Source organism: Chiloscyllium punctatum, chromosome 2, assembly GCF_047496795.1.
Source record: "Chiloscyllium punctatum isolate Juve2018m chromosome 2, sChiPun1.3, whole genome shotgun sequence".
NCBI classification, from domain to species: domain Eukaryota; kingdom Metazoa; phylum Chordata; class Chondrichthyes; order Orectolobiformes; family Hemiscylliidae; genus Chiloscyllium; species Chiloscyllium punctatum.
In genome coordinates, this window is record NC_092740.1 from 146,967,986 (window position 1) to 146,994,702 (window position 26,717).

General features: G+C 40.8%; 1 protein-coding gene across 6 annotated transcripts in view; it reads left to right on the forward strand.

Annotated features, from left to right (window-relative positions):
- The window catches only part of LOC140491490 (E3 ubiquitin-protein ligase RNF38), a 399,192-nt gene extending 387,459 nt beyond the window's left edge, over nucleotides 1–11,733 (forward strand). For all 6 annotated transcript variants that reach the window (XM_072589767.1, XM_072589776.1, XM_072589784.1 and 3 more), the window contains one exon: nucleotides 5,486–11,733. In XM_072589767.1, the coding sequence (XP_072445868.1) occupies nucleotides 5,486–5,548 (63 nt within the window). In that variant the 3' untranslated portion in view covers nucleotides 5,549–11,733. The remainder of the gene's footprint in view (nucleotides 1–5,485) is intronic.
- The last annotated feature ends 14,984 nt before the right edge of the window (nucleotides 11,734–26,717 follow it).

The window sequence follows — 26,717 nt, forward strand, 5'->3', positions numbered from 1 at the left end:
AAGACATCCTGTACTTCCTCCTCTGTAATATGGACATTTTTAAGATGTCACCATTTATTTCCCTACGTTCTATATCTTCTACAGTCCTTTTCCACAGTAAATACTCACTTAGTATCTCCCCCATTTTCTGCTCCACAGACGAGCCTTCTTGAGGGGCCTTATTCTCTCCCTAGTTACCCTTTTGTCCTTAATGTATTTGTAAAAACCCTTTGGATTCTCCTTAACTCTATTTGCCAAAGCTATCTCATGCCCCCTTTTTGCCCTCCTGATTTCCCTCTTAAGTATAGTCCTGCTGCCTTTTTACTCTTCGAGGAGAAAGTGAGGACTGCAGATGCTGGAGATCAGAGCTGAAAATTTGTTGCTGGAAAAGCGCAGCAGGTCAGGCAGCATCCAAGGAGCAGGAGAATCGATGTTTCGGTCATGAGCCTTCCTTCAGGAATGAGGAAAGTGTGTCCAGCAGGCTAAGATAAAAGGTAGGGAGGAGGGACTTTGGGGAGGGGCGTTGGAAATGCGATGGGTGGAAGGAGGTTAAGGTGAGGGTAATAGGCCAGAGTGGGGGTGGGGGCGGAGAGGTCAGGAAGAAGGTTGCAGGTTAGGAAGGCGGTGCTGAGTTTGAGGGATTTGACTGAGACAAGGTGGGGAGAGGGGAAATGAGGAAACTGGAGAAATCTGAGTTCATCCCTTGTGGTTGGAGGGTTCCTTGGTCAACCAACCAACCAATCATCCCGTGGCTCAACACTTCAATCCCCCTCCCACTCCACCAAGGACATGCAGGTCTTTGGACTCCTCCATCGCCAGACCGTAGCAACACAACGGTTGGAGGAAGAGCGCCTCATCTTCCGCCTAGGAACCCTCCAACCACAAGGGATGAACTCAGATTTCTCCAGATTTCCTCATTTCCCCTCCCCCCACCTTGTCTCAGTCAAATCCCTCAAACTCAGCACCACCTTCCTAACCTGCAACCTTCTTCCTGACCTCTCCGCCCCCACCCCCACTCCGGCCTATCACCCTCACCTTGACCTCCTTCCACCTATCGCATTTCCAACGCCCCTTCCCCAAGTCCCTCCTTCCTACCTTTTATCTTAGCCTGCTGGACACACTTTCCTCATTCCTGAAGAAGGGGTCATGCCCGAAACGTCGATTCTCCTGCTCCTTGGATGCTGCCTGACCTGCTGCGCTTGTCCAGCAACACATTTTCAGCCTTTTTACTCCTTTAAGGATTCACTCAATCTATCCTGTCTGTATCTGATATATGCTTCCTTCTTTTTCTTAACCAAACCCTCAATTTCTTTAGCCATCCAGTATTCCGTATACCTGCCAGCCTTTCCTTTCATCCTAACAGGAATATACTTGCTCTGGACTCTCGTTATCTCATTTCTGAAGGCTTCCCATTTTCCAGTCGTCCCTTTACCTGTGAGCATCTGCCCCCAATCAGCTTTTGAAAATTCTTGTCTAATGCCGTCAAAATTAGCCTTCCTCCAATTTAGAACTTCAACTTTTAGATCTGGTCTATCCTTTTCCATCACTGGTTTAAAACTAATAGAATTATGGTCGCTATCCCCAGAGTGTGCCCCCACTGACACCTCAGTCATCTGCTCTACCTTATTTCCTAAGAGTAGGTCAAGTTTTGCACCTTCTCAAGTAGGTACATCCACATACTGAATCAGAAAATGTTCTCGTACACACTTAACAAATTCCTCTCTATCTAAACCCTTAACACTATGGCAGTCCCAGCCTATGTCTGGAAAGTTAAAATCCCCTACCATGACTAACCTGTTATCCTTACAGATAACTGAGATCTCCTTACAAATTTCTTTCTCAATTTCCCTCTGACTATTAGGGGGTCTATAATACAATCCCAATAAGGTGATCATACCTTTCTTATTTCGCAGTTCCACTCAAATAACTTCCCTGGTTGTATTTCCGGGAATATCCTCCCTCAGTACAGCTGTAATGCTATCCCTTATCAAAAACGCCACTCCCCCTCCTCTTTTTGCCTCTCTTTCTGTCCTTTCTGTAGCACTTGTATCCTCGAACATTAAGCTGCCAGTACTGTCCATCCTGAGCCAGCTTTCTGTAATTGCTATGATATCCCAGTCCCATGTTCCTAACCATGCCCTGAGTTCATCTGCCTTTCCTGTTAGGTCTCTTGCATTGAAATAATTGCAATTTAATGTATCAGTCCTACCTTGTCCCTGCCTGCCCTGACTGTTTGACTCGCCTTTGTTCTCAAGTGCACCGGCTCAGATTGATTTCTTTCCTCACTATCTCCCTGGGTTCACACCCACACCCACACCCACACCCACCCACACACACACGCACATACACACACCCGCCTACCCCCCCCCAGCAGCCCTAGCAAATCTCCCTGCCGAAATGTTCGTCCCCTTCCAATTTAGGTGCAATCCGTCCTTCTTGTACGGGTCACCTCTACCCCATAAGAGCATCCAATGATCCAAAAATGTGAATCCTTCTCCGATACACCAGCTCCTCAGCCATGCATTCATCTGCTCTATCCTCCTATTCCTGCCCTCACTAGCTCATAGCAGCAGGAGTAATCCAAATATTACTACTTTCGAGGACCTCCTTTTTAAATTCCTGCCTTATTGTCTGTAATTTACCTTCAGAATCTCAACCTTTTTCCTTCCTATGTTTTTGATTCTGTTTGACCACTTAGAACTCACTGTACCCCTTATTGCATTAAAACCAGTCCCAGTACCAGAAACTTAGCTGTTCGTGCTACGTTCCCCTGAGAATCCAATACCCCTCTACGTTTTCCAAAACACCATACTTGTTCGAAATGGGAATCGCCACAGATGACTCCTGCACTAGCTGCCTACTACCTCTCTTACCTTTCCTGGAGTTAACCCATCTATGTGACAGTATCTGCAACTTTTTCCCCCTTCCTATACTTGCCATCCATCACATTATTCCTCATTGCCTCTAACTGTCTCTCCAACCGATCCATTCGATCTGATAGGATTTGAAATCAACGGCATTTATTGGAGATATGATCCTCAGTAACCCATAAACTCTCTCTAAACTCCCACATCCGACAAGAAGGGCATATCACTGTACCAAAGGCCATTTTTACTTCTTTCAGTCTACAGACCCAGAAAATAGCACTGTCTTATTCCTCTACAAAACACTGCTCCAGGTTAAATTAATACTTATGGCTTATGTTTTAAGTTTAATCAAGAGACATATCTCAATAAAACATATAATCAAGAAAGAGCCCACTCTACTCACTACTGTACTCTTACTGTAAGGCCACACTTAAAATATCCACTTACCTGTTTCTGTGCTGTGACCTCTCCAAACAGGTTCCTCCAAGATTAGTTGTGAATTTCACTGTTTGTTAATTCTCCCAGATGCACTCCGATGTCCAGCGATACATGAATTCAAACAGCAAAGGCAGTAACTGTGCAGGTTCACTGCTGTGTCAGTTAGTTATGTGGGTTTCTTTCTCTCTCTCTGTCTCTCCTGCACTGACCTCACCATGTGCTGCCTTTGTCTGTTCCTCTCCCTTTTAAAAGTGCTGTTGTTTTGACTTTTTTTCTCTCCAAAATTCCAAAACAATGCAACAGCATATAAAACAGTAATTGCTGCTCCTGGAATTCGAGGAAATCATCTCCAATACCTAAAACACCTCAATAAAGGAGCAGCTGTTACAACCAGAATTTTTTCCTGTCCTCCATCTTGGATTACCCAGAATCCCCTCAAACTTAGACTTTTTGGAACCTGTGTCTTTTATGACCACTGAAAAAAAATCCAAGGACAACATAACCTTTTTAAAGAAGCAGCATCATTACACCCGAGAGATATCATTCACCTACCATGCATAAAAATAATAGTTAATGTACAGAATAGTCATTGTAATCAAATTTCACCTAGATATAACTAATTAAGAAGTTAAAACATATACTATGCCATCAGCAGACCCAGCGAATACTTCCTAAGCAAGGAGTCTTGTATTACTGATGTGTTCTGGATCTCCCTAAAAATAGAAGAGTTTGTATAAATCTATCGAAACTGGGTACGAAGTTTAAAAAGCTGAAAATGTGTTGCTGGAAAAGCACAGCAGGTCAGGCAGCATCCAAGGAGCAGGAGAATCGACGTTTCGGGCCTGAACCCTTCTTCAGGAATTCCTGAAGAAGGGTTCAGGCCCGAAACGTCGATTCTCCTGCTCCTTGGATGCTGCCTGACCTGCTGCGCTTTTCCAGCAACACATTTTCTGCTCTGATCTCCAGCATCTGCAGTCCTCCCTTCCTCCACAAAGTTTAAAAAGTCAAGAAATACAGCAGTGAAATTTCACATACTATTTTTCCAGCATGTAAGATTGGTATAAACAACAATACCACTTGAAGATTATGACAACATATGTAGAGCTCATTAATTCTGCTTTAGCTTTACTATATATTGCTGAGTAATATGTGCTGTAAATTCACTTTATAGAGAGCTGTTTCATAGAGTTAGGTATAGTGGGATAAATATTTGGCGATGGTACATTTATGACATGATTTTGCCTCAGTGTAATTTTATTCAATTCTTTCTAGGCATCGTCACCTGTTCCTGTGACACCTAATATCTGATTTTTAAAAATATATATGAATAATTGTAAAAGATGTTTACTTTCTTTCCCATTCATTTTTGTACTCTGCTACATATAGTTACTTTTGCTGAAATTGCATTGAAGAGTTTTTTTCAGTTCTTCATTGTGTATTTAACCACGCAAGATATACAACGATGTTCTGTTTAACTGTGCAATGAGCATTTAACAAGCAAGAATGCAATAGTTTCAATATTTAAATAAACCTGAAGATACTAACATCACCTGGAATCTATTCTGGAATTTAAAAATAACTTGAATTGGGATACATGAAAAATTGGATGCATTGCAAATATTTTGGGAGAGTTGGAAGAGGTATGCTGAATTTATGATTTGTGCCTTTTATCGTTGTATAATAAAATGCTGTAATGCACGATTAGTAATCTAACGTGTTTATTTCAGATTCTGCTCCAGATACACAGGTCATCCTACGTTAACATAGGAACTGGGAGCGGGAGTAGGCAATTCAGCCCTTCTTGCCTGCTCCACCATTTACCATGATCATGACTGACTTTATCGTGGTCTCAACTCCACTTTCCTGCCTGCTTTCCATAGCCCTTTATTCCACTTTTCATCAGAAACCTATCTGTTCCTTTCTTGAGAAATCTGTTGGTAGATTCTGCCTCCACTGCACCCTGAGCAGTGAGTTCTACAGATTCACAACCTTCTGAGAAAATGTGAGGCATGCTGCATGAATATCGGTGTCTGTTTTGTGTGAAGTGATATATGGTTAAGATGAATCCATGAAGATACTTGTGGTTGGGACCAGGAATCACAGGATTGGTTTATGACATTTTCTCAGTATACTTTGATTTTAGTGTCTTCAAAATGTAATACAGATATATGAAACATGATTTTGCTTTTCTTTTTCTCCAGGCAAATCGTACATGTCCAATTTGTCGAGCTGATGCTTCGGAAGTTCACAGAGATTCAGAATGAAACCAATCAAATAGCACAAATTTGGGTGTACTTTGTGGCATATAAATGAACTATTCATTGAACTTAACCTATTGTGGCTTCCAGCCTTCCCTTTACATTAAGGGTCATAATGTGATGCAGTCATTTGACCTTCCTTTGCACTGTGTGATTCAATGACTTATAAAGCTTATAAAGTCTTCACATTGAAACAATTATGGGATTGTTATACTAACAGTGTGATTGGAACTCCAAAGATTTTTTTTTCAGCTTAATTTGTGTGTGCACTAACATTCCCTGGTTTTTGTGTGATCATTCCAGGTGTTGCTGCAGGATTACTATAGATGTGATCTTTTGGCATGTGTGCTTTTTTGATTTTATTTATATATATATATATATATAATATATATTATATATATATATAAATAAAGAGGTAGTTAAACTGTTTTAGCGATCTACCTTATAGAGCCTTCAGGTACTGTGAGTGAGTATGATTGTAAGCGTGCAAGTATTTTAGCCACATGTACTTCTTCCAGACAAGCTTAAGTACTGGCATAACGTGAGTTGTATGTGTGTAGTCTTAATTATGCTGAAATGTATAGCTATGTTATTTAAACAGTACTAGTACTGTACACTGGTTTCTCTCTTTGTTTGCAGTTGCACACTGTATACTAAGGGTGCAACAATTATGATTTTTTTCACTCAGTTGCTCCTCAGTATTTTATATTGGCAGATTAGAAGAGCATATATTTATAACACACCCCAGCTAAATGATTAAGGGTGAAAGATTGTGCAAATTTATAAAACTATTATTACCCAGAGAACCAAAGCGGTGAGTGGCTGAAATAATTTGCTGCGTTTTCCTGTAATATATGGTGAATGGAAGTCTTATACAAGCAGAGTGACAGAGGTTTAAAACTGGGTGTGCTATAAAAATATCATTTATTGCTAGATATTACTGGCCAGTCTAAAAATGTGGGTCTCAGGTGTGCAACAAAGTCCTATCAGCACCTTAAAATGTAACCTTGGTTGTTAAACTACTTTGCTATCTTGAAAAATTTAATTCTCTGCTTTATCCTTTGATCTTAATATCCATGCCATGTTCTAACACTACCTTCAACTTAATGTTGCTTTCTTTTAAAAATCTGGTTTGAGCACAGCATAAGTAGGCACTCTGCTCCAAATTTTATACTAGCTTTCAGCTCTGCCTTTCAAATTATATTTCAAATTAATTGAATATTTTTTCCCTTCTTTAATTTTTAGTTCCATTATATGTAATATTTTATATAATTACATTTCCTTAGATTTGGTTATATGCGTTTCTCCATGTATATCTCAAACTAACCCAATTAGAATTATTCACACTTGCAAAAGGCCAAGTCACAGAACTAAGCAGATTCTGTTTTAAAACTTGTAGGAAAGCATTGAGCAGTTATTTTTTGCCCCTGAGCAATTATTAGACCAGAGACCTATTATGTCGTGGTGAGGACAATAATCAACAGTCTGAAGAGCTCCTCAAAGGAAGTATTTGATTCAATTCTAAGGAAATTTTGTAAAGAAAAATTACTATTTTTATAGTATAGTCGGGATTAATTGTTGAATGTGAACATTTGGGGATAAAGTAGAGGTCATACAGATTTGCAATGAAGAAAAAACGAAACTTATTTTTTGTTTCTCCAAGAATGTCATTGCTCAGTGGTCATCTTTGAATCTGTATTGATTATTCTTGTAGACTTAACACTTTGCTAGTAAAAATTGAACCCAATGTTTGATTAAAGCAATGATTGCAATCTGTTGGTTTGGAAACTGTTATTATGAATACAATTTGAGACTTATTGTAATTATTTAATGGTCACACCTATAGCAGGTGATTTATTTGTTTTCTATTTGGTTGGATTATTGAGATGTTTGGGAACTTGGTATTGTCACAGATCAGCCCTGTCTATAACTGCTTAACACTTAAATTGGGTGCAAAAGCAGAACTAATGTTCCCTTCTCCTACCTAATTATTTTTCATTTTATAAACACGGTCTAAAAAATCTTGGAACTGATGATTTCTGGTCTTTTGCTTCAGTTGTAGTAGAAACTAAATGCAAACCCCATCTGTGGACTCAAGTTTTCTTCTCTCCATTTTCATCATGGAATAATGGTATCTGTATGTCAATGTTATTGGTTTGAAACATGCTATAAAATTGGATTCAGTAGAATTTCACAAGAGTGTTGAGTAACCCGACCACCAAGAAAATATGTCTTTAATCTGTGTTTTTGATTTTCAGTATTCACCAGGTGTTACCAACCAGTGTTAATTTTTCACATACATGCTGCTGGTCCTGAACTGAATGCTGTTTCTCAAGGCCTATCTCGTGTTTCTAAAAGACTTGCTGAAAGCTTTGCTCAGACATTTAAAATGCAAGAATAGATGCCTAATTTATCTGTTCAGTTATATGTATAAACATGAGCATTCTTCATCATTGAGCCTGAATGCATTGTGTGTGGGTTCTTGAATAGAAATTAGATATATATAAAGAAAATTTGCTGAAATTTTCAACATTGCACAATGAATTTGTAAACTTAACTAGAATGACCCGCATTTCAGAATGTTTGATAAATTCTAAGCAAATTGCTCTTATTTAAATTATTTATGCAACACAGCATCTGCACATCATGAAAGAGAAGTTGGAAATGCAAGTCTTTTAGAAATGCTGTTTTTCTCCTCTTGTCCAGACTCTTCCCAGTTACATCTATGATTTCGCTGACATTTTATTATCCGTTTCAGAATTTCCAGTTTGCGGGCTCCAGCTGCCTCCCTGTTTACTATGACTGTGCAGTCCCTTTACATGTCCATCTCCCATCAGGATGTTCTCAGGGCTCTGTGCTGCTTCTAGAAAAAAAGCCTAAACTGTCCTCATCCACCACCACCCTCCCCCGTGTGGCCGAGCTCGTCCTCACTTCAAACAATTTCTCTTTTAATCCTTCTCACTTTCTCCAGGTCAAAGAGGTACTCACATGGGGCCCCATTTATGCCTGTCTCTTTGTGGAGTACATGGAACATTTCTTGTTCCAGTCCTATTCCGGCCACCAACCACAACTTTCTCCAGTGTATTGATGATCTCGCTGGTGCTGCTTACCTCTCTCATCCAGAATTGGGATGGTTTATCAATTTCTCTTCCAATTTCAACCCTGCTCTCACCTTCACCTGGTCCATCTCTGACTCCTCCCTTCTTTTCCTCGGCAAGTCTGTTTCTATTTCTCAGGAAAGGCAGTTCGTCAATATCAACCACAAATCAACCAACTCTACATTTACCTTGAATGTACATCCTCACATCCTACTTCCTGTAAAGACTCTTCCATTCACACTGTTCCTGTGTCTCCATCACGTCTGTTCTGATGGTGCCGGCTTTGACGAGGAGGCCTCCAAAATGTCCACCTTCCTCAACTCTTGATTCCCCAGCACTATAATTGAAAGGGCCCTCAGCCAGGTCTGACCCATCTCCCATACTTCAGTCCTTACCCCCTTCTCTTCCCTGACACGACGGAGGTAGAGTCCCCCTCCGTTTTGTCCTGACCTTCCATCCCACCAGTTTCCACAGTTAGAGGATTATTAGCCCCCTCCAGCAGGATGCCACCACCAGACATATATTCTTTTCCCCTCCCTTGCCAGCCTTCTGCAAGGACCATTCCTCTGGGTCCACTCCTCCTTCACTCCCAGCAGCCCCCTCAAAGCCCCAGGCACCTTCCCCTGCAACAGTGGAAGTTGTCACTTGTTGAAAACCTGCTCATTTATTTCCTCCCTCTTAAGTATCCAAAGGCCCAAACACACCTTCCAAGTGAAGCAGTGCTTTACCTGTGCTTCACTCAATCTAGTGTATGCTCACTGCTTATTATGTGATCTCCTCTGCATTGGAGAAACAAAGCATAGACTGGGTGACCACTTCATAGAACATCTATATTCTGTCCACAAAAAGATCCTGAGTTTCAAATTGCCTGCCTCTTCAATGCACCACCTTGTTCCCTGGCCAACGTTTGTCTCAAGGTTGCTGCAGTGCTCCAGCAAAATTTAGCTTAAGCTGGAAGAACAGCGCTTCACCTTCTGCTTGGGAACTCTATCTACATCTGGACTTAATATGTAGTTTGACAGTTTTAGAGCTTGAGGCACCTTCTCCATGTCCTTATCCTCAGCCCCATGCACCAGGCCTTTGTATCACATGGTCACTACCCATTGTTAGCTACTAACAATCACCATGAGCACCGAATCATCTTCTAAGCTGACCATTACCCACTCTTTTGTCTGTCCAACTGTTCTTCTCTCAGGGCTCTGTGTCCACCTATAGTTTACTCCATCGGTCGGTCGTGTGCACACCTATATAAACACAAATTTTTCCTAGCTACCATCAGTTCCGAAGACAGGTCATCAGATGCAAAACATTAGCTGATCTCCCTCCACAGATGCTGCCATACCTGCTGAGATTTTCCAGCAATTGTTTTAAATAAATGCTGGATTGTTACGATGCAGTCTGTTCTAGCATCATTATGTGGATATGTACAATTAATTCTGATTCTAAAGTTATGGGACTTTGTTGAAATGTATACGTTCTACTTAAGAAAATTTGTAGCTTGGGTAATGTTATGTCTGTCCTTGAAAATGGCTATGGGAGACCAATTGAAAGAGCTCCTATCTGTCTGAAAACAAAATTGAAGTTAGCGTTTTCTGTTATCAGTGCTTTCTTTAACTCTTTCCTGTAGCACCAAATATAAACAACTCACAACTGCCGCATGATACCACATTGCATTACAATGACATTTCTAGTGACAATGCATTACAAGCAGAATGTATACAGATATTGTATCCCTGCTACACTGCGAGCACTTAAAATGTTTTTCAGCAGCTGTATATCAGTTCTTTTGCTTATAGTGTACTGTAGCTATGAATGCTGAGACTGAAATGCATACGTAGTATTAACTGGGCAACATCATTTAGGTTGAACAGTACTGCCTTATTTGTTAAAATAGACCATAATCATCTTCATAAAATAGTTAATTATAATTGTGACCGTATAACTTAGGAAGTCCAACCTGAAGGATAAAATTTGAGTAAGGCAGGATTGGAGTTTTTTTTTAATTTTGGGGGAGGAATAGCTGCCTTATAACTTAGTTGAATGATGTAAATTGAGGCTGAGAGGAGGTACAGTAACAGTTAGGTTGGATTATTGGCAAAGTTAATTGTTGCACTCTTAATACTTAATCACTTTTGAAATGTTTCTCATGTTGTTTGCATGGAAACTCTAGAACAGTTGTGTGCAGACCTTGCTTTCTGTGGTCAGTGTGTACTAAACACATGTGCATGTGTATCAAAGGAGACCATATTGGCCACGGCTGCTTTTGCCCAGCTAGGTCTGGTGTGGGTGGAAATGGGGAGTCATGCTGAACTATTACTGCCATGAATTGAAATGCGCATTTATATATTTAATCCCGCAGTCCATATGATACAAGAGAAGCAACAATATACAATAAGATTTATTATGTCTCGGTCAACCCCATAAATTTATTGATTGTGTCCTGCTTAAAGTTTTGTGTTTTGCATGGGTTTTTGGTGGATAGTTTCAAACTTACATTAATTTTGTAAACAAAAATCAATAAGATCTAGTGATTTCCCAGGTTATAGTCATTATATTGAGAAGCCAAAACTAGACTGCTAAAGTTTAAATATTTAGCATTACTTAGTGCATTGTCTTAACACTGTATATTGGATTCTGGAATGCTAGTTTTTCAACAGCAGTCTAAACTTTGAGTTGAAGCATAATCTAAAGCACAAAATCTGGGTCATCTTTAGGTCTTAATAGACATTTTAGTGTGGGATTTTTCTTTGGTACATATACATTTACCTCATTTTGCCACTTATGTATTTAAAATTGCTCACGAATCAGAAACAAAAGCAAATTATTTCTAATGACTTCATTTTGGAGTGTTTCATTAAATCATACATACATTGTATCATTTACTATGACAAGTAGTTTTCAATGTTGTATTATAAATCGACCTGTAACCAAATCATTTGAAGGCTTGATAAATTTTTAACAAAATTTGTACATTTTTTATGAAAGTTACTAGTAATGCTTTACTAAGTAGTGCAATTAATTTTTATTTTTAATCCCTGTGCCCAGTTTTGGAGTTGAGAGGGTTGTTCATTAATAAATGTACGATGTATACTTGCTCAGTTGACTTTTTATCTTGGCTGGTCAGAATGTTGACTTTATTTTTCTACCAACATTTTCTGTCTTTTATCACACAAGTCTAGAGATATTTTCTCATGTTATTTTGTGTTTAAAGAAATGAAATCAGTAAGATCTAAAAGATAGTGATCTAGCTCCATATCCATAATCCTGATGGGAAACTGGAATTATGCAATAAAAACAAAGTAAGTTGGCGTATAATGGCTGCCAGTGTTTGAGGAGAGATCGACAGAGTGAGTTTTTTAAACATGATCAGCTCTCTCATCTCTGCATCCTTGCTGATTCTGTCGCTCCTAGTTTTGCCAGTGATGATGAATCAACCCCTGTAAGCCAAGAAACTTGAACTGTCGATGGGCAGGCAAGCTGGCTTCTGGTGGTTGGCTGCTGACCAACTAGTTTCCAGTTTCTGCTCTGTTGTTGTGGTCTTCCCTCTCAATTATGTATCATAAGCAAGACATTTGAATTAAACTTAAAAATTTGTGTATTAACATTTTTTGAATTGCCACACTTTTGCTAAAAAAACATACGTGTAGACTGTTTAAATATCTTGCACTGAAATCAGGCCTGCAATTGAATCAACCTTCTGTGCAGAATCTGCCTTTGAAGCATCACTTTGTTCCAGGAAACCTGCTAATTATAACTACTGGGGTCACCCTGTAGAAAGGGAGTGCCAGAATTGGAATGATAATGTTGGCAGTCTGGAAAGATAACAGGAGTGCTTAGCAAATTATCATTTCTCTGTAGAAGAAGAAATTTTGTAGGCTATAAAGAAAAAGGGAAATGAGACCTATCAGAGACACCTCTATGAAGAGCACAGGGTTTGTCTTCAGTGAGAACATGAAATCGAACCGCATCTGGCATCACTTCAAGAATATGACTTCAGGAAAAAAGCTGGATTTATAAGATTTGCTGCTGGTAAGGGTAACCATGAAACTGGTTCGTTACCCTTCAGGGAAGGAACCCTACATCATAGAACATACAGCACAGAACAGGCCGTTTGGCCCACGATGTTGTGCTGAACATTTGTCCTTACCAGTCTAAGCAATGTGGTTGATTCAGCTGCCTTATGTGAGATAGAAAGCCACACTGTCTTATGAAAGCTGCTTTCTAACAGAATCATAAAACAAATAATTTGCTTCACACAATATCTTTCACAACATCAAGATATCCAAAATGCTTTGTGGCCAATTAATTACTTTAAAGTGTAGCCATTATTGTAGGGCAGCATGACAACCAATTAGCACAGATGGTTAAATAAATGATATTTTGATCCGTTTAATGACATTTTGTGGGATAAATATTGGCTAGGACACACCCACATTTTATTCAGTTAAGAATCACACAACACCAGGTTCTAGTCCAATAGGTTTATTCGGAAGGACTAACTTTCGGAGTGCTGCACATTCATCAGGTAGCTGTCAAGGAGCAGCGCTTCGAAAGCTAGTGCTTCCAAATAAGTCTGTTGGACTGTAACCTGGTGTTGTGTGATTTTTAACTTTGTCCACCCCAGTCCGATACCGCCACCTCCACATCTTGGATATATTTTATTCAAGCTGTGCCATGGAGTATTTTACGTGCAGATGAGAGGGCTGACAGTACTTCAATTCCAGAAAACATCTGCATTGTACAGTACTGAGTACGTATTACAGAGGCATCACTGATGCTGTCCACTGGTACTAGGAAGAACTGAGACAGCCAACAAAGCTCGTTCTTGGGGTAACTAGAGAATGGCTAATAATAAAGCCTTGCCAGTGACTGAGTCCTTTCAAGAATGGATAAGATTATTCTTTAAAAAAGTATTACAGGGCACTGGGGCCATAGCTTCAAATCCAATCATTAAACTTGGTGGAATTTAAATTGGAATATAAACCTAACTTGAGTAATGATAACTATGAAGCTTGCATCAATTGTTGTAAAAACCCATCTGACTCACTAATGCAAAATCTGCCATCCTGACCTGGTCTGGTTTGCAAGTGAGTCCAAATCCACAACAATGTAATTGACTTCTGAAATGCCCTAACATGGGCTTTTTAGGATGGGCAGCAAATGCTAAGCATCCTTTGCTAGTAATACCTATGTCAGATGAGAGAATAAACAAAAATATATATTTCACATAGTAAAACATCCTTGGGATGTTGGAAGTGTGTAATCAGACAAAATTTGACACTGAGCTAAGGGTAGGGGCTGGGGGTGGGGGTTGAGCTAGGTTTCAACCAGCATTTTGAAGGAGGGAAAGTATTTAGGGAGGAAATTTCAGAACTTCACACCAAGGCAGCTGATAGCAAACCCACCATAATAGGATAATAGAAGTTACTATCTGGGCGGCAACATTTTAGGTGAACTCAAGTTTACAGACAGTGAAAGATATGAGGCCAACCAGAAAAGTAGTGGAACAGTCAAATTGGTGAGCCTTGCCCGTATCATAACTGAAGGTCAAACATGGATACTGAAACTTAGAATTCATAATTAAAGCTTATAATTGCCCTTGCTCACCATCACCCTTTTCTTGGCAGAGGAACAGAATCAATTTGAATATAACAGTTCTAAGGAAATTCCTGACTCAAAACTGCTTCCCACAAGCTCCACCCAGTTCATTTGGCTTAAATGTGATCATTTGCTACATGAGTCATTAGTTCAGCCTTACCTCCTGCAGTATCCTGATGCCTTGATAAAAGAAACACAAATTGAGGAGCAAGGAATTTAGTGTTCCACATTTAGTGTGAGACACTGCTGCTAAGATGTTGTGTAAAACTTAATACCCTGCCATTCCATATTTTTAAATTATAATTGCAAATTTTCAAGGTGAGCAAGAGTAGATTGGTGCACAGTGCCATGGCCATTGCAAACATCTTAAAGGGAAAACAATAACATCTGTGGAATCCATGAGAGAATAGTCAGTCTTTTTTTAAAACCTTTGAAGGGAAAATTGGTTAAACACCAGTGAGGATATAATAGAAACATATGCAGATAGAGTTAAATGAAGCAGTGTGGAGGAGGCTTGTGTCGTGCCTAAAGATTGCTCAAAAACTAGAACATTTAAAGGGAGCTATTGCGACATCTTTATAATGCAATCTCTTTGCTGTGGATAACATCCACTTCTATTTAGGAATTATTACTTTGACACTCAATCAGTACTAATGCAGTGCACTGTTACTAAGCAGTGCAGATCCTTTCACCTTATGAAAAGTACTGTTAACACTTTCTTGTATTTCTAAAACTATTATTCCACTATTTTCCCACCCACCTCAGTAAATAAAATGGTTGGAACAAGAGGCAGTCTCCTCTACATTGGGGAGACAGGATGCCGATTTGCAGAGCCCTTCAGAGAACATCTCCAGGACATTTGCACTAACCAACCCCACTGCACCGTGGCTGAAAACTTCAACTCCCCTCCCACTCCCCCAAGGACACATAGGTCCTGGGCTGTCTCTATCGCCACACCCTAACCATCCAATGCCTGGAGGAATAGCACCTCATTTTCTGCCTTGGGACACTCCACCCCTTCGGCATCAATGTGGACTTCACTAGTTTCCTCATTTCTCCTCCTCCCACCTTATCCCAGTTCCAACCTTCCAACTCGACTCCACCCTCATGATCTGTCTTAACTGTCCATCTTCCCACCTATCCTTTCCACCCTTCTTCTGACCCATCACCATTACCCCCACCTCTAGCTATCTATCACAATCTCAGCTACCTTTCCCCCCAGCCCTACTCCCTTCCCCATTTATCTCTCTACCCCTTCAGCTTACAAGCCTCATTCTTGATGAAGGGCTCTTGCCCGAAACATTGATTCTCCCGCTCCTTGGATGTTGCCTGACCTGCTGTGCTTTTCCAGCACCACACTCTCGACTCTGATCTTCAGCATCTGCAGTCCCCACTTTCTCCTAAGACGGTTGGAGCGGTCCATCACTTCAGGTTTCAACTACTATTCTTTCTATGTTTATCTAAATTATTCATGAAATTTCTCAGAAAATTGATTCTGTAGGCTGTTCCCAGCCAGACGAAGTGGTGGAGCCTAGTGCCGTTGCAGCATTTAAAAGGCATCTGGATGGGTACATGAATAGGAAGGTCTTAGAAGGATGTGGTGCCGGGTGCTGGCAGGTGGGACTAGATTGGGTTGGGATATCTGGTCGGCATGGACAAGTTGGACTGAAGTGTCCGTTTCTGTGCTGTATATCTCTATGACTCAATGACCTGCCCCTGTACACACATCCACACACCTAAATGCTGTTTCTGAGAGATGTGTGCATTCTCACTCAGTGAGAAATCCACCCTATACAGACTTTGAAAGTGTACTACAAGTAACACACTGGTAGGATATATGATGAGTCAGAATGGAAATTTAAAATTCAAACCAGTGTACTAATATGCTGGAGAACTATGCTTAATGTTACCATGGTATTCAGGAAAACTGGAGTTGCATTTATTATGAAAATGTAAGCATACAAATTAGGAGCAGCCATAGACCATTGTTCTCCCAGCCTACACTGCCATTCACTAAGATTGTGCCTGACCTGATTACCCCACAGTTCTGCCTCAATTACCTTTCAACTCTTGCTTCTCAAAAAATCCAGCTGTTTAAAATTTTCAAAGACTCTACTTCCACCACCTTTTGAGAAGGGAACACTCAACCTCTAAGAAAACAAAAAGTCTCTACCTCTGTTTTAGATGAGCATTCAAGTCAATTCAGGGAAACCAGTCACCTCAGCAGCTGTGGTGTCTAGTTCGTGGAATTTGTAAGCCAAGAGAGTTTGAATAAAAATCTGCAAGTTATTAGAACTGAATATGTTTAGTGACCAGAATTGGGCGATTCATGTTATGGATGTCAAAAGGAATCATAAATAGAAACAACAGCAGCAGTCTAAGTGAAATAAACTGGAAAGAGGTTACTGATTTAAAAAGCTAAGATATGAGTGATATTTCTCTGGGATTACATCTCTAAATGGATGGTGTTAAGAAACAGATTTTTCTTTTAATGTTTAGAGCCATAGAGATATACATCACGGAAATAGATCCTTTAGTCCAATTCGTTCATGCCAACCAGATATCCCAACCTAACCTAGTCCCATTTGCCAGCTCCCGGCCCATATCCCGCTAAAACCTTCCTTTTCATATACCCATCCAAATACCTTTTAAATGTTGCAATTGTACCAGCCTCCACCACTTCCTCTGGTGAAGGGCTTTTGCCTGAAATGTCAATTTTCCTGCTTGTTGGATGCTACCTAACCTGCTGTGCTTTTCCAGCACCACTCTAATCTAGACCCTCACTTCCTCTGGCAGCCCATTCCGTAAAAGCACCACCCTCTGAGTGAAAACATTGCCCCTTAGGTCCCTTTTATATATTTCCCCTCTCACCCTAAACCTATGCCCTCTAGTTCTGGACTCCCCCATCCCAGGGAAAAGACTTTGTCTATTTATCCTATCCATGCCCCTCATGATTTTATAAACCTCTGTAAGGTCACCCCTCAGCTTTGACACTCCAGGGAAAACAGCCCCAGCTTATTCAACCTCTCCCTATAGCTCAAACCCTCCAACCCTGGCAACATCCTTGTAAATCTTTTCTGAACCCTTTCAAGTTTCACAACATCCTTCCGATAGGGAGGAGACCAGAATTGCATGCAATATTCCAAAAGTGGCTTAACCAACATCCTGTACAGCCACAACATGATCTCCCAACTCCTATAGTCAATGTTCTGACCAATAAAGGAAAGCATACCAAACACCTTCTTCACTATTCCCCCCATCTACCTGTGACTCTACTTTTGAGGAGCTATGAACCTGCACTCTCTTTGTTCAGCAACACTCCCTAGGACTTTACCATTAAGTGTATAAGTCCTGCTAAAATTTGCTTTCCAAAAGTGCAGCACCTCGCATTTATCTGAATTAAACTCCATCTGCCACTCCTCAGCCCATTGGCCCATCTGATCAAGATCCCATTGTAATCTGAGATAACCTTCTTCTCTGTCCACTACACCTCCAATCTTTGTTAGATTCTGTATAAGGCTATTTTTGTTTTCCTTTTGTGTAATGAGCAAATGTACCCTTGTGCGTATGTTTCCATTACTAATCAACATTTTAAAAATTAAGCATGTATGTCAAGCAAGATTGCATTCCAGCATCTATTGCAGTATTACCATCATGGTGGGTTGTGAAAGAGTGGTTGCTCTTATGCAATCGGAATTCATTGAATTTGTATTTCTTCAAAAGAAATAAATATGTGAGAGTTCTGGACTGAAATCAGGACTGGTATGATGCTGTTTCTTATGCAGATTGGGCTTTTAAAATGGCTTTGAGTGTTGCAAAGACCTTTCTGGTGGAAGATGTAACACTGATTATTTGAACCCTTTGAGTATGGCAAAACTGAAAAAGCAGGAAAGATGAGGGAACAAATAAAATCAAACTCTTGTTAGTGATTATGCAGCAATTAGAATTGGGAGGGTGCCCTGAACTTGATGTGTCTTTACTAGAATTATCTAATTTTTTAAAACTAGTAATGGAAAAAGAAATAACTTGGAGAAAGTGAAATTAAGTGACTTGAAAAGAGAAGAAAAGCATGATATAAAAGGGAGAGAATAAAATAGAAGGAGTGTTGAAAATGAAACTTGATTAAAGTGTGAGAAGAAGGAGGGAAAGTAAAATCAAAAGAGAGGAGAAAGAAAAAGACAGGAAATTGAATTTTAAAAAGCTTAAACTTCAAGGAAGTAGACAATCAAGCAAGATTACATTTCTGATGAAGGGTTTGTGCTCGAAATGTCAACAGCCCTTTTTGACTTGATCTCCAGCATCTGCAGTCCTCACTTTCTCCTAAACAGACAGCATGAGTAGACAAAAGGAAGAAAGAAGTCGTAGCTCAGAGGATGATTCTGATCCAGTGAAGGATTTGATTAACTAGAAATCTACATTTTGTGCCTCAATTTACAGAAGATTGAATTTGAAAGGGTAGCTGGACAGAATATGTCAAGAAAATGTCTGGTCTTAAAATGTCAATGTTTGGATTAGTAGACGTATGAAAGTATATACTCTACCAGTTTTGTCAGAAGTGCAAGCATCAAAGTATGAAACTTAAGGATTGAGATTTGTTTTCTTTTTTATGAGCTTGTCCCTAAAGCTTCTGAGTTAACATTTAGGACTACAAGAAAGAAAACTTAATTAGACGTTTGCAGAATTTACAGGGGAAAAATAAATGGTGTTGGATCAGTAGTTTTGCTCACTGACATTTGAGTGAAAAAAAATGTTGATCATGTGAAGGAAGCCATGCTTATGAAATAACAAAACTATTATTTCATGAAATTTTAAGACTTATTTAGATGCGTGTCACATACATCAAAGATCTGAGAAGCAACAATTTAGGAGATGGGTATGGTAACTCACACAGACAGCTGGAACAACTAGTGTAAATTTTTTTTAAAACTTAGATGCTGCAGGAGGAAAAATCCTGATTTGTTTCTGCTGTGACTGAGAATAGGCAGGCAGAGGAATCACCTATGGAAAAGGGAGATAGCTTGGGAATTCCATTATCAAAGACAATTTTTTTTTAAATCTGAGAAGGATGAAGGCAAAAAGAATGGGGCCCATAGTTTTAGTTCATTGTCTTCCAAAGAAATTCAACAATTGGATCTTGAATTGCAAGGTTTACTGTACACCAAACACCCTGTTCAGAAATTGAATCAAAGTGGATGCTTAAGTGTTGTTATTAAAATTGCAAATTGCATCTCTTTTCACACGATATGGATTACATGAAGAAATAATATCCATTGAAGATTCACATTTATATTACAAATGTTCAAAAAAAAGAGTAATTTCAGATTAAAACAATTTACATCTTCATCTTATCACTCACAATCTCAGGGAATATTCAGAAGATGGCATGAAACGTTAGAGACCATGATTAGAACTTATTATCATGAATATACTAATGATTAGGATAAAGAAATGCAGTTGTTAATGTTTACCATTAGGAGTGATCCTAATGAATCCACATGATTCAATCTTTTTGAGCTGATGTATGGTCATAAGGTGAGCAGACCATTTAAAATGATTAAAAATACATTTTATGGCCAAAATCTCAGAGCCTGCACTTCCAATCTATGTTTCCAAGTTTCAGAGAGAAGCTAACCAAAGTTGTGAGGTGACATTTTAAATCAGAAATTATAAATCCAAATATTGACCCTCCAGTAATCAAATAATTTGAAGTTACTTAAGCATTTGCGAAATATTATCCTATATTCCAGAAAACCATTGAAGTGACTTACAGAAACTATCACAGACTTCCAATATATTATTGTTTTATTTGTGTGAATAGGCTAGGAAAAATGTCATTGGCTATACATGATGTTAATGTAGTGATTCATCACCCATAAAACAATGTTCTTACAGATTTAATCCAGTGAAATTAGCTTGAGAGGGAAGAGATTAAACTCATGACAGAAAAAAGACATAATTGGAAGGAATTCTGTTAGAGCTCTACTCTGATGATGACAAACCCAGATGGATCACAAAGATTTTGAATTATCTCAAAGTTAATAAAGCAACAAAGACCAATTTCTATCTAATTTCATGACTAGAGGTGTGCAGTGAAAAAACTGGTTAAGTGTGATTTTTCTTCAAAATTGACTTGATAAAAGGATATTTGCAAGGGTATATCAGTTTTATTTAGACAAGATGGACTTTTTTCAATCTAAAGTCATGTTATTTGAAATTAATTCTGGATTAGTGGTGCTGGAAGAGCACGGCAGTTCAGGCAGCATCCAAGGAGCTTCGAAATCGACGTTTCAGGCAAAAGCCCTTCATCAGGAATAAAGGCAGGGAGCCTGAAGCATGGAGAGATAAGCTAGAGGAGGGTGGGGGTGGGGAGAAAGTAGCATATAGTACAATGGGATGGAGTACATAGAGTGGGGGAGGGGATGAAGGTGATAGGTCAGGGAGGAGAGGGTGGAGTGGATAGGTGGAAAAGGAGATAGGCAGGTAGGACAAGTCCGGACAAGTCATGGGGACAGGTACTGAGCTGGAAGTTTAGAACTAGGGTGAGGTGGGGGAAGGGGAAATGAGGAAACTGTTGAAGTCCACATTGATGCCCTGGGGTTGAAGTGTTCCGAGGCGGAAGATGAGGCGTTCTTCCTCCAGGTGTCTGGTAGTGAGGGAGCGGCGGTGAAGGAGGCCCAGGACCTCCATGTCCTCGGCAGAGTGGGAGGGGAAGTTGAAATGTTGGGCCATGGAACAGTGTGGTTGATTGGTGCGTGTATCCCGGAGATGTTCCCTAAAGTGCTCTGCTAGGAGGCGCCCAGTCTCCCCAATGTAGAGGAGATCGCATCGGGAGCAACGGATACAATCAATGATATTAGTGGATGTGCAAGTAAAACTTTGATGGATGTGGAAGGCTCCTTTAGGGCCTTGAATAGAGGTGAGGGAGGAGGTGTGGGCGCAGGTTTTACAGTTCCTGCGGTGGCAGGGGAAAGTGCCAGGATGGGAGGGTGGGTTGTAGGGGGGCGTGGACCTGACCAGGTAGTCACAGAAGGAACGGTCTTTGCGGAAGGCGGAAAGGGGTGGGGAGGGAAATATATTCCTGGTGGTGGGGTCTGTTTGGAGGTGGCGGAAATGTCGGCGGATGATTTGGTTTATGTGAAGGTTGGTAGGGTGGAAGGTGAGCACCAGGGGCGTTCTGTCCTTGTTACAGTTGGAGGGGTGAGGTCTGAGGGCGGAGGTGTGGGATGTAGATGAGATGCATTGGAGGGCATCTTTAACCACGTGGGAAGGGAAATTATGGTCTCTAAAGAAGGAGGCCATCTGGTGTGTTCTGTGGTGGAACTGGTCCTCCTGGGAGCAGATCCAGCGGAGGAATTGGGAATACGGGATGGCATTTTTGCAAGAGGTAGGGTGGGAAGGGGCGTAATCCAGGTAGCTGTGGGAGTCAGTTGGTTTGTAAAAAATGTCAGTGTCAAGTCGGTCGTCATTAATGGAGATGGAGAGGTCCAGGAAGGGGAGGGAGGTGTCAGAGACGGTCCAGGTAAATTTAAGATCAGGGTGGAATGTGTTGGTGAAGTTGATGAATTGCTCAACCTCCTTGCGAGTGCACGAGGTGGCGCCAATGCAGTCATCAATGTAGCGGAGGAAGAGGTGGGGAGTGGTGCTGGTGTAATTACGGAAGATCAACTGCTCTACATAGCCAACAAAGAGACAGGCATAGCTGGGGCCCATACGTGTGCCCATGGCTACCCCTTTGGTCTGGAGGAAGTGGGAGGATTCAAAGGAGAAATTGAAGTTAATGTGTGCCAGCAAATCTCCAATGATAAAACAATAAAATTGTTGAAAGATTGTATAAATGTAATGAGGACCAAGACCAGGAAGGGAGTGGATATTATAATTCATCGTTGGATTTGGAGCCACTAGATCAGTAGAATCATACAGAACAGAAATTGCCCTTCAGCTCATTAAGTCTGCACCAACTAAAACTACAATAACTCTGCATGAGTCACTTTCCAGTAGTTGGCCCGTACTCTTGAATGTCATGACAATGTTATTTAAAATTTGTGAGGTTTCCCAACTCCACTACCACTCCTGGAAATACATTCCAGGTTTTCACCATCCTTTGGGGGAAAAGATGTTTCCTCAAATTCCCTCTAAACCTTTCATCTTTAAAATTATACCCTCTTACTATGGACTGTTCATCTAAAGGGAACAGCTGCTTTCTATCCACACGATCCATGCCCCTCAATCTTATACACTTCAGTTCATTCCCTCTGAGCCCTTTCTTTGATTGAAGGTAAACAGCCTGAGCTTATCCAGTCTCTTTTCTTAGTTAAATTGCTCCATTCCAGACAATGTCCTATTGAATGTCCTCTACCCCCACTTCAGTGCAATCCCATCCTTCCTAAATTGCGATGACCAGAACAGCACACAATACTTCAGCTATGGCCTAACTGAAGTTTTGTATAGCTCTAAAATAATCTCCCTACTCTTATCTATACCACAACTGATAAAAAGCATCTGACGTGACACCTTAACCATCCTATTAACCAATCCTGCCACGTTCAGGGATCTGTTGTCACATACCCCAAGATCCCATTATTCCTCTCAACATCCTAGTGACCTACAGTGCATTGAGTACTCCTTTGTTACTTCTTCCTAAGTTCATAACTTCATACTTATCAGAGTTAAAGTCCATCTACCACAGATGTGCCTATTTATATCTTCCAGTAACCTAAGAACTTCTTGTTTAGTATTAACCCCCCCCCCCCCCCCCCCCGCAAGCCAACCTTCCTGTCATCCTCAAATGCGCTTATCTCTCCCACAGATTCCCTCAATGCATTTCACAGACAATAAGTGACCCAGCACTGATCCTGTGGACACTGGCCTCCAATAATACATGTACCACTGCCTTTTGTCTTCTATTACTTTGGTCAACTTTGGATCCAACTTGTCAAGTTACCCTATATCCTGTGTATTTTCATCTTATTTATCAGTCCCCCATTCAGGACCTTGTCAAAGGCTTTGCTAAAATTCATATAAAACAACATCAACTGCACTACCTTCATTCACACAACTGATCATTTCCTTGAAAAAGTTTACCAAGTTTGTTAGACCTACCCTCCCCCTCTGACAAAGAATAAAACAGCAAAGAAAATAACAACAGGAATAGGTCTTCGGCCCACCAAGCCTCTATCTAAACCTGCCACCTATTTTCTAAGGGTCTGTATCCCTCTGCTTCCTGCCCATTCATGTATCTGTCTAGATACACCTTAAATGATGCTATCATGCCCGCCTCTACCCCCACCGCTGGCAACGTGCTCCAGGCACCCATCATCCTCTGCATAAAGAACTTTCCACTCATATCTCCCCTAAACTTTTCCCCTCCCACTTTGAATGTGTGCCCCCTAGTAATTGAATCCCCCACTCTGGGGTAAAAGCTTCTTGGTATCCACCCTGTCTATACCCCTCACAATTTTGTAGACCTCAATCGGGTCCCCCCTCAACCTCCATCTTTCTAATGAAAATTATCCTAATCTACTCAACTTTTCCTCAAAACCATGCTATCTTCCTCCAAACAAACCTTGCCTCTCCAATAGTTTCCCTACCACTAATGTGAGACTCAGTGGTCTGTAATTCCCTGGCTTATCTCTACCACCCTTCTTGAAAGATGGAATCATATTAGCTGTCCTCCAGTCCTCTGACACTCCTCCCAGCCCTCTCCCCAGTGACTGAAAAGGAATTAGAAGTTTGTGTCAAAGCCCATGTAATTTCCCCCTCCATGTCCCCACAACAGCCTGGCGTACAGACTTGGGGATGTCTTCACTTACAAGCCCAGTGAAACCTCGGATACCTCCTCACACCCTGTGTCAAATTGCTCAAGAATGTCATTGGCCCTCTTCTTGAATTCTGTACCTACGTTTTTCTTCTCCAAAGTGTAGCATTCATTTAAAACCCTGCCAATGCCTGTCAGCTCCACAGAGATGTTGACTATGCTAAATTGCCCTCTACTGTGCAGAAAAGTGTAAATTAGTTGGATTAGCTGTGGTAAACTCCTGGTTATGGGGATAGGATGAGATGACCTTCGGAGGGTTGGTGCAGACTTGATAGACAGAATGGCTCCTTTCTGCATTGTGGGATTCTATGATTTGCTGTGAATTTATGATTGTCCCCTTAGTCCCTGGTTATTCTCTGCTCCTTGATGTACTTCAAGAATATTTTTGGGATTATCACTAATCTTACCCACCAGTGTTTTTTCATGTCTCCTCTTTGCTCTTCTAATTGCCTTCTTAAGGGACCCCTTGTACTTTCGATGTTCCACAAGATCCTTTGTTGATTTGCTCTCTTCATACCTGTTAAAAGATTCTCTCTTGATTCTTATCCAGTCCTGAATATTCCTAGTCAAAATTGTGGCACTGGAAAAGCACAGCAAGTCAGGCAGCATCTGAGGAGCAGGAGAGTCAACGTTTCGGGCATGAGCTCTCTTCAGTTATATTAAAAGGATCTCCTGAATATGTTTAAAGTAATCTATCCCCTCTTAAACTAGAGTTCTGAGAGAGGTGGCTGAGGAAATAGCGGAGGCATTGGTTGAGATCTTTCAAGAGTCACTAGAGTCAGGGAAAGTCCCGGATGATTGGAAGATTGCTGTTGTAACCCCCTTGTTCAAGAAAGGATCAAGACAAAAGATGGAAAATTATAGGCCAATTAGCCTAACCTCAGTTGTTGGTAAAATTCTAGAATCCATCATTAAGGATGAGGTTTCTAAATTCTTAGAAGAGCAGAGTCTGATTAGAACAAGTCAACATGGATTTAGTAAGGGGAGGTCATGCCTGACAAACGTGTTGGAATTCTTTGAAGAGGTGACAAGTAGGTTAGACCAGAGAAACCCAGTAAATGTGGTCTATCTCGACTTCCAAAAGGCCTTTGATAAGGTGCCACACAGGAGGCTGCTGAGCAAGGTGAGGGCCCATGGTGTTCGAGGTGAGCTACTGATATGGATTGAGGATTGGCTGTCTGACAGAAGGCAGAGAGTTGGGATAAAAGGTTATTTTTCGGAATGGCAGCCGGTGACCAGCGGTGTCCCGCAGGGTTCAGTGTTGGGGCCACAGCTGTTCACGTTATATATTAATGATCTGGATGAAGGGACTGGGGGCACTCTAGCGAAGTTTGCCAATGATACGAAGTTAGGTGGACAGGCAGGTAGTACTGAGGAAGCGGGGAGGCTACAGAAGGATCTAGACAGTTTGGGAGAGTGGTCCAGGAAATGGCTGATGGAATTCAACGTGAACAAATGCGAGGTCTTGTACTTTGGCAAAAAGAATGAAAGCATAGAATACTTTCTAAACGGCGAGAAAATTCATAAATCCAAAGTACAAAGGGATCTGGGAGTGCTAGTCGAGGATTCTCTAAAGGTCAACATGCAGGTTGAGTCCGTGATAATAAAGCGAATGCAATGTTGTCACTTATCTCAAGAGGGTTGGAATATAAAAGCACAGTTGTGCTACTGAGACTTTATAAAGCTCTGGTTAGGCCCCATTTGGAGTACTGTGTCCAGTTTTGGTCCCCACACCTCAGGAAGGACATACTGGCACTGGAACGTGTCCAGCGGAGATTCACACGGATGATCCCTGGAATGGTTGGTCTAACATGTGAGGAACAGCTAAGGATCCTGGGATTGTATTCATTGGAGTTTAGAAGATTGAGGGGAGACTTAATAGAGACGTACAAGATAATACATTGCTTGGAAAGGGTGGACGCTAGGAAATTGTTTCCCTTAGGCCAGGAGACTAGGACCCGTGGACACAGCCTTAAAATTAGAGGGGGGTCAATTCAGAACAGAAATGCGGAGACATTTCTTCAGCCAGAAAGTGGTGGGCCTGTGGAATTCATTGCCGCAGAGTGCAGTGGAGGCCAGGACGCTAAATGTCTTCAAGGCAGAGATTGATAGATTCTTGTTGTCTCGAGGAATTAAGGGCTACGGGGAGAATGCGGGTAAGTGGAGTTGAAATGCCCATCATCCATGATTGAATGGCGGAGTGGACTCGATGGGCCGAATGGCCTTACTTCCACTCCTATGTCTTATGGTCTTATGGTCTTAAACTATGTCTATTCTAATAAAGTTAGGGAAACCTTTTCTCTGGACCAGACCAAAAACCCTCAAAACGCATAAAGGGGATAGCCTAGACCCTAATGTTTATTTAAAGGCAAGTATGTTCCAGATGTGATTCGATTGGTCAAACCACGAGGTTTTAAGCAAATACACATTTTATTCTTACACCATAATTAAAATACAAGCAAAAAAAATTGACGTAAATTTAACTCTACCAAAGTATTTAACAGAACAATATATTATTTAACTACTACTGACCAACTGGTCTGGTACAGCAACATCCCATAAACGCACCTTGGCAAAGGCAAATTCAGCAAAACCAGTTTAAACACGTTTTCTTACTATTATCACCTCCAGTTGAGGAGAAGGAACACTGACAGAATGAATCTAG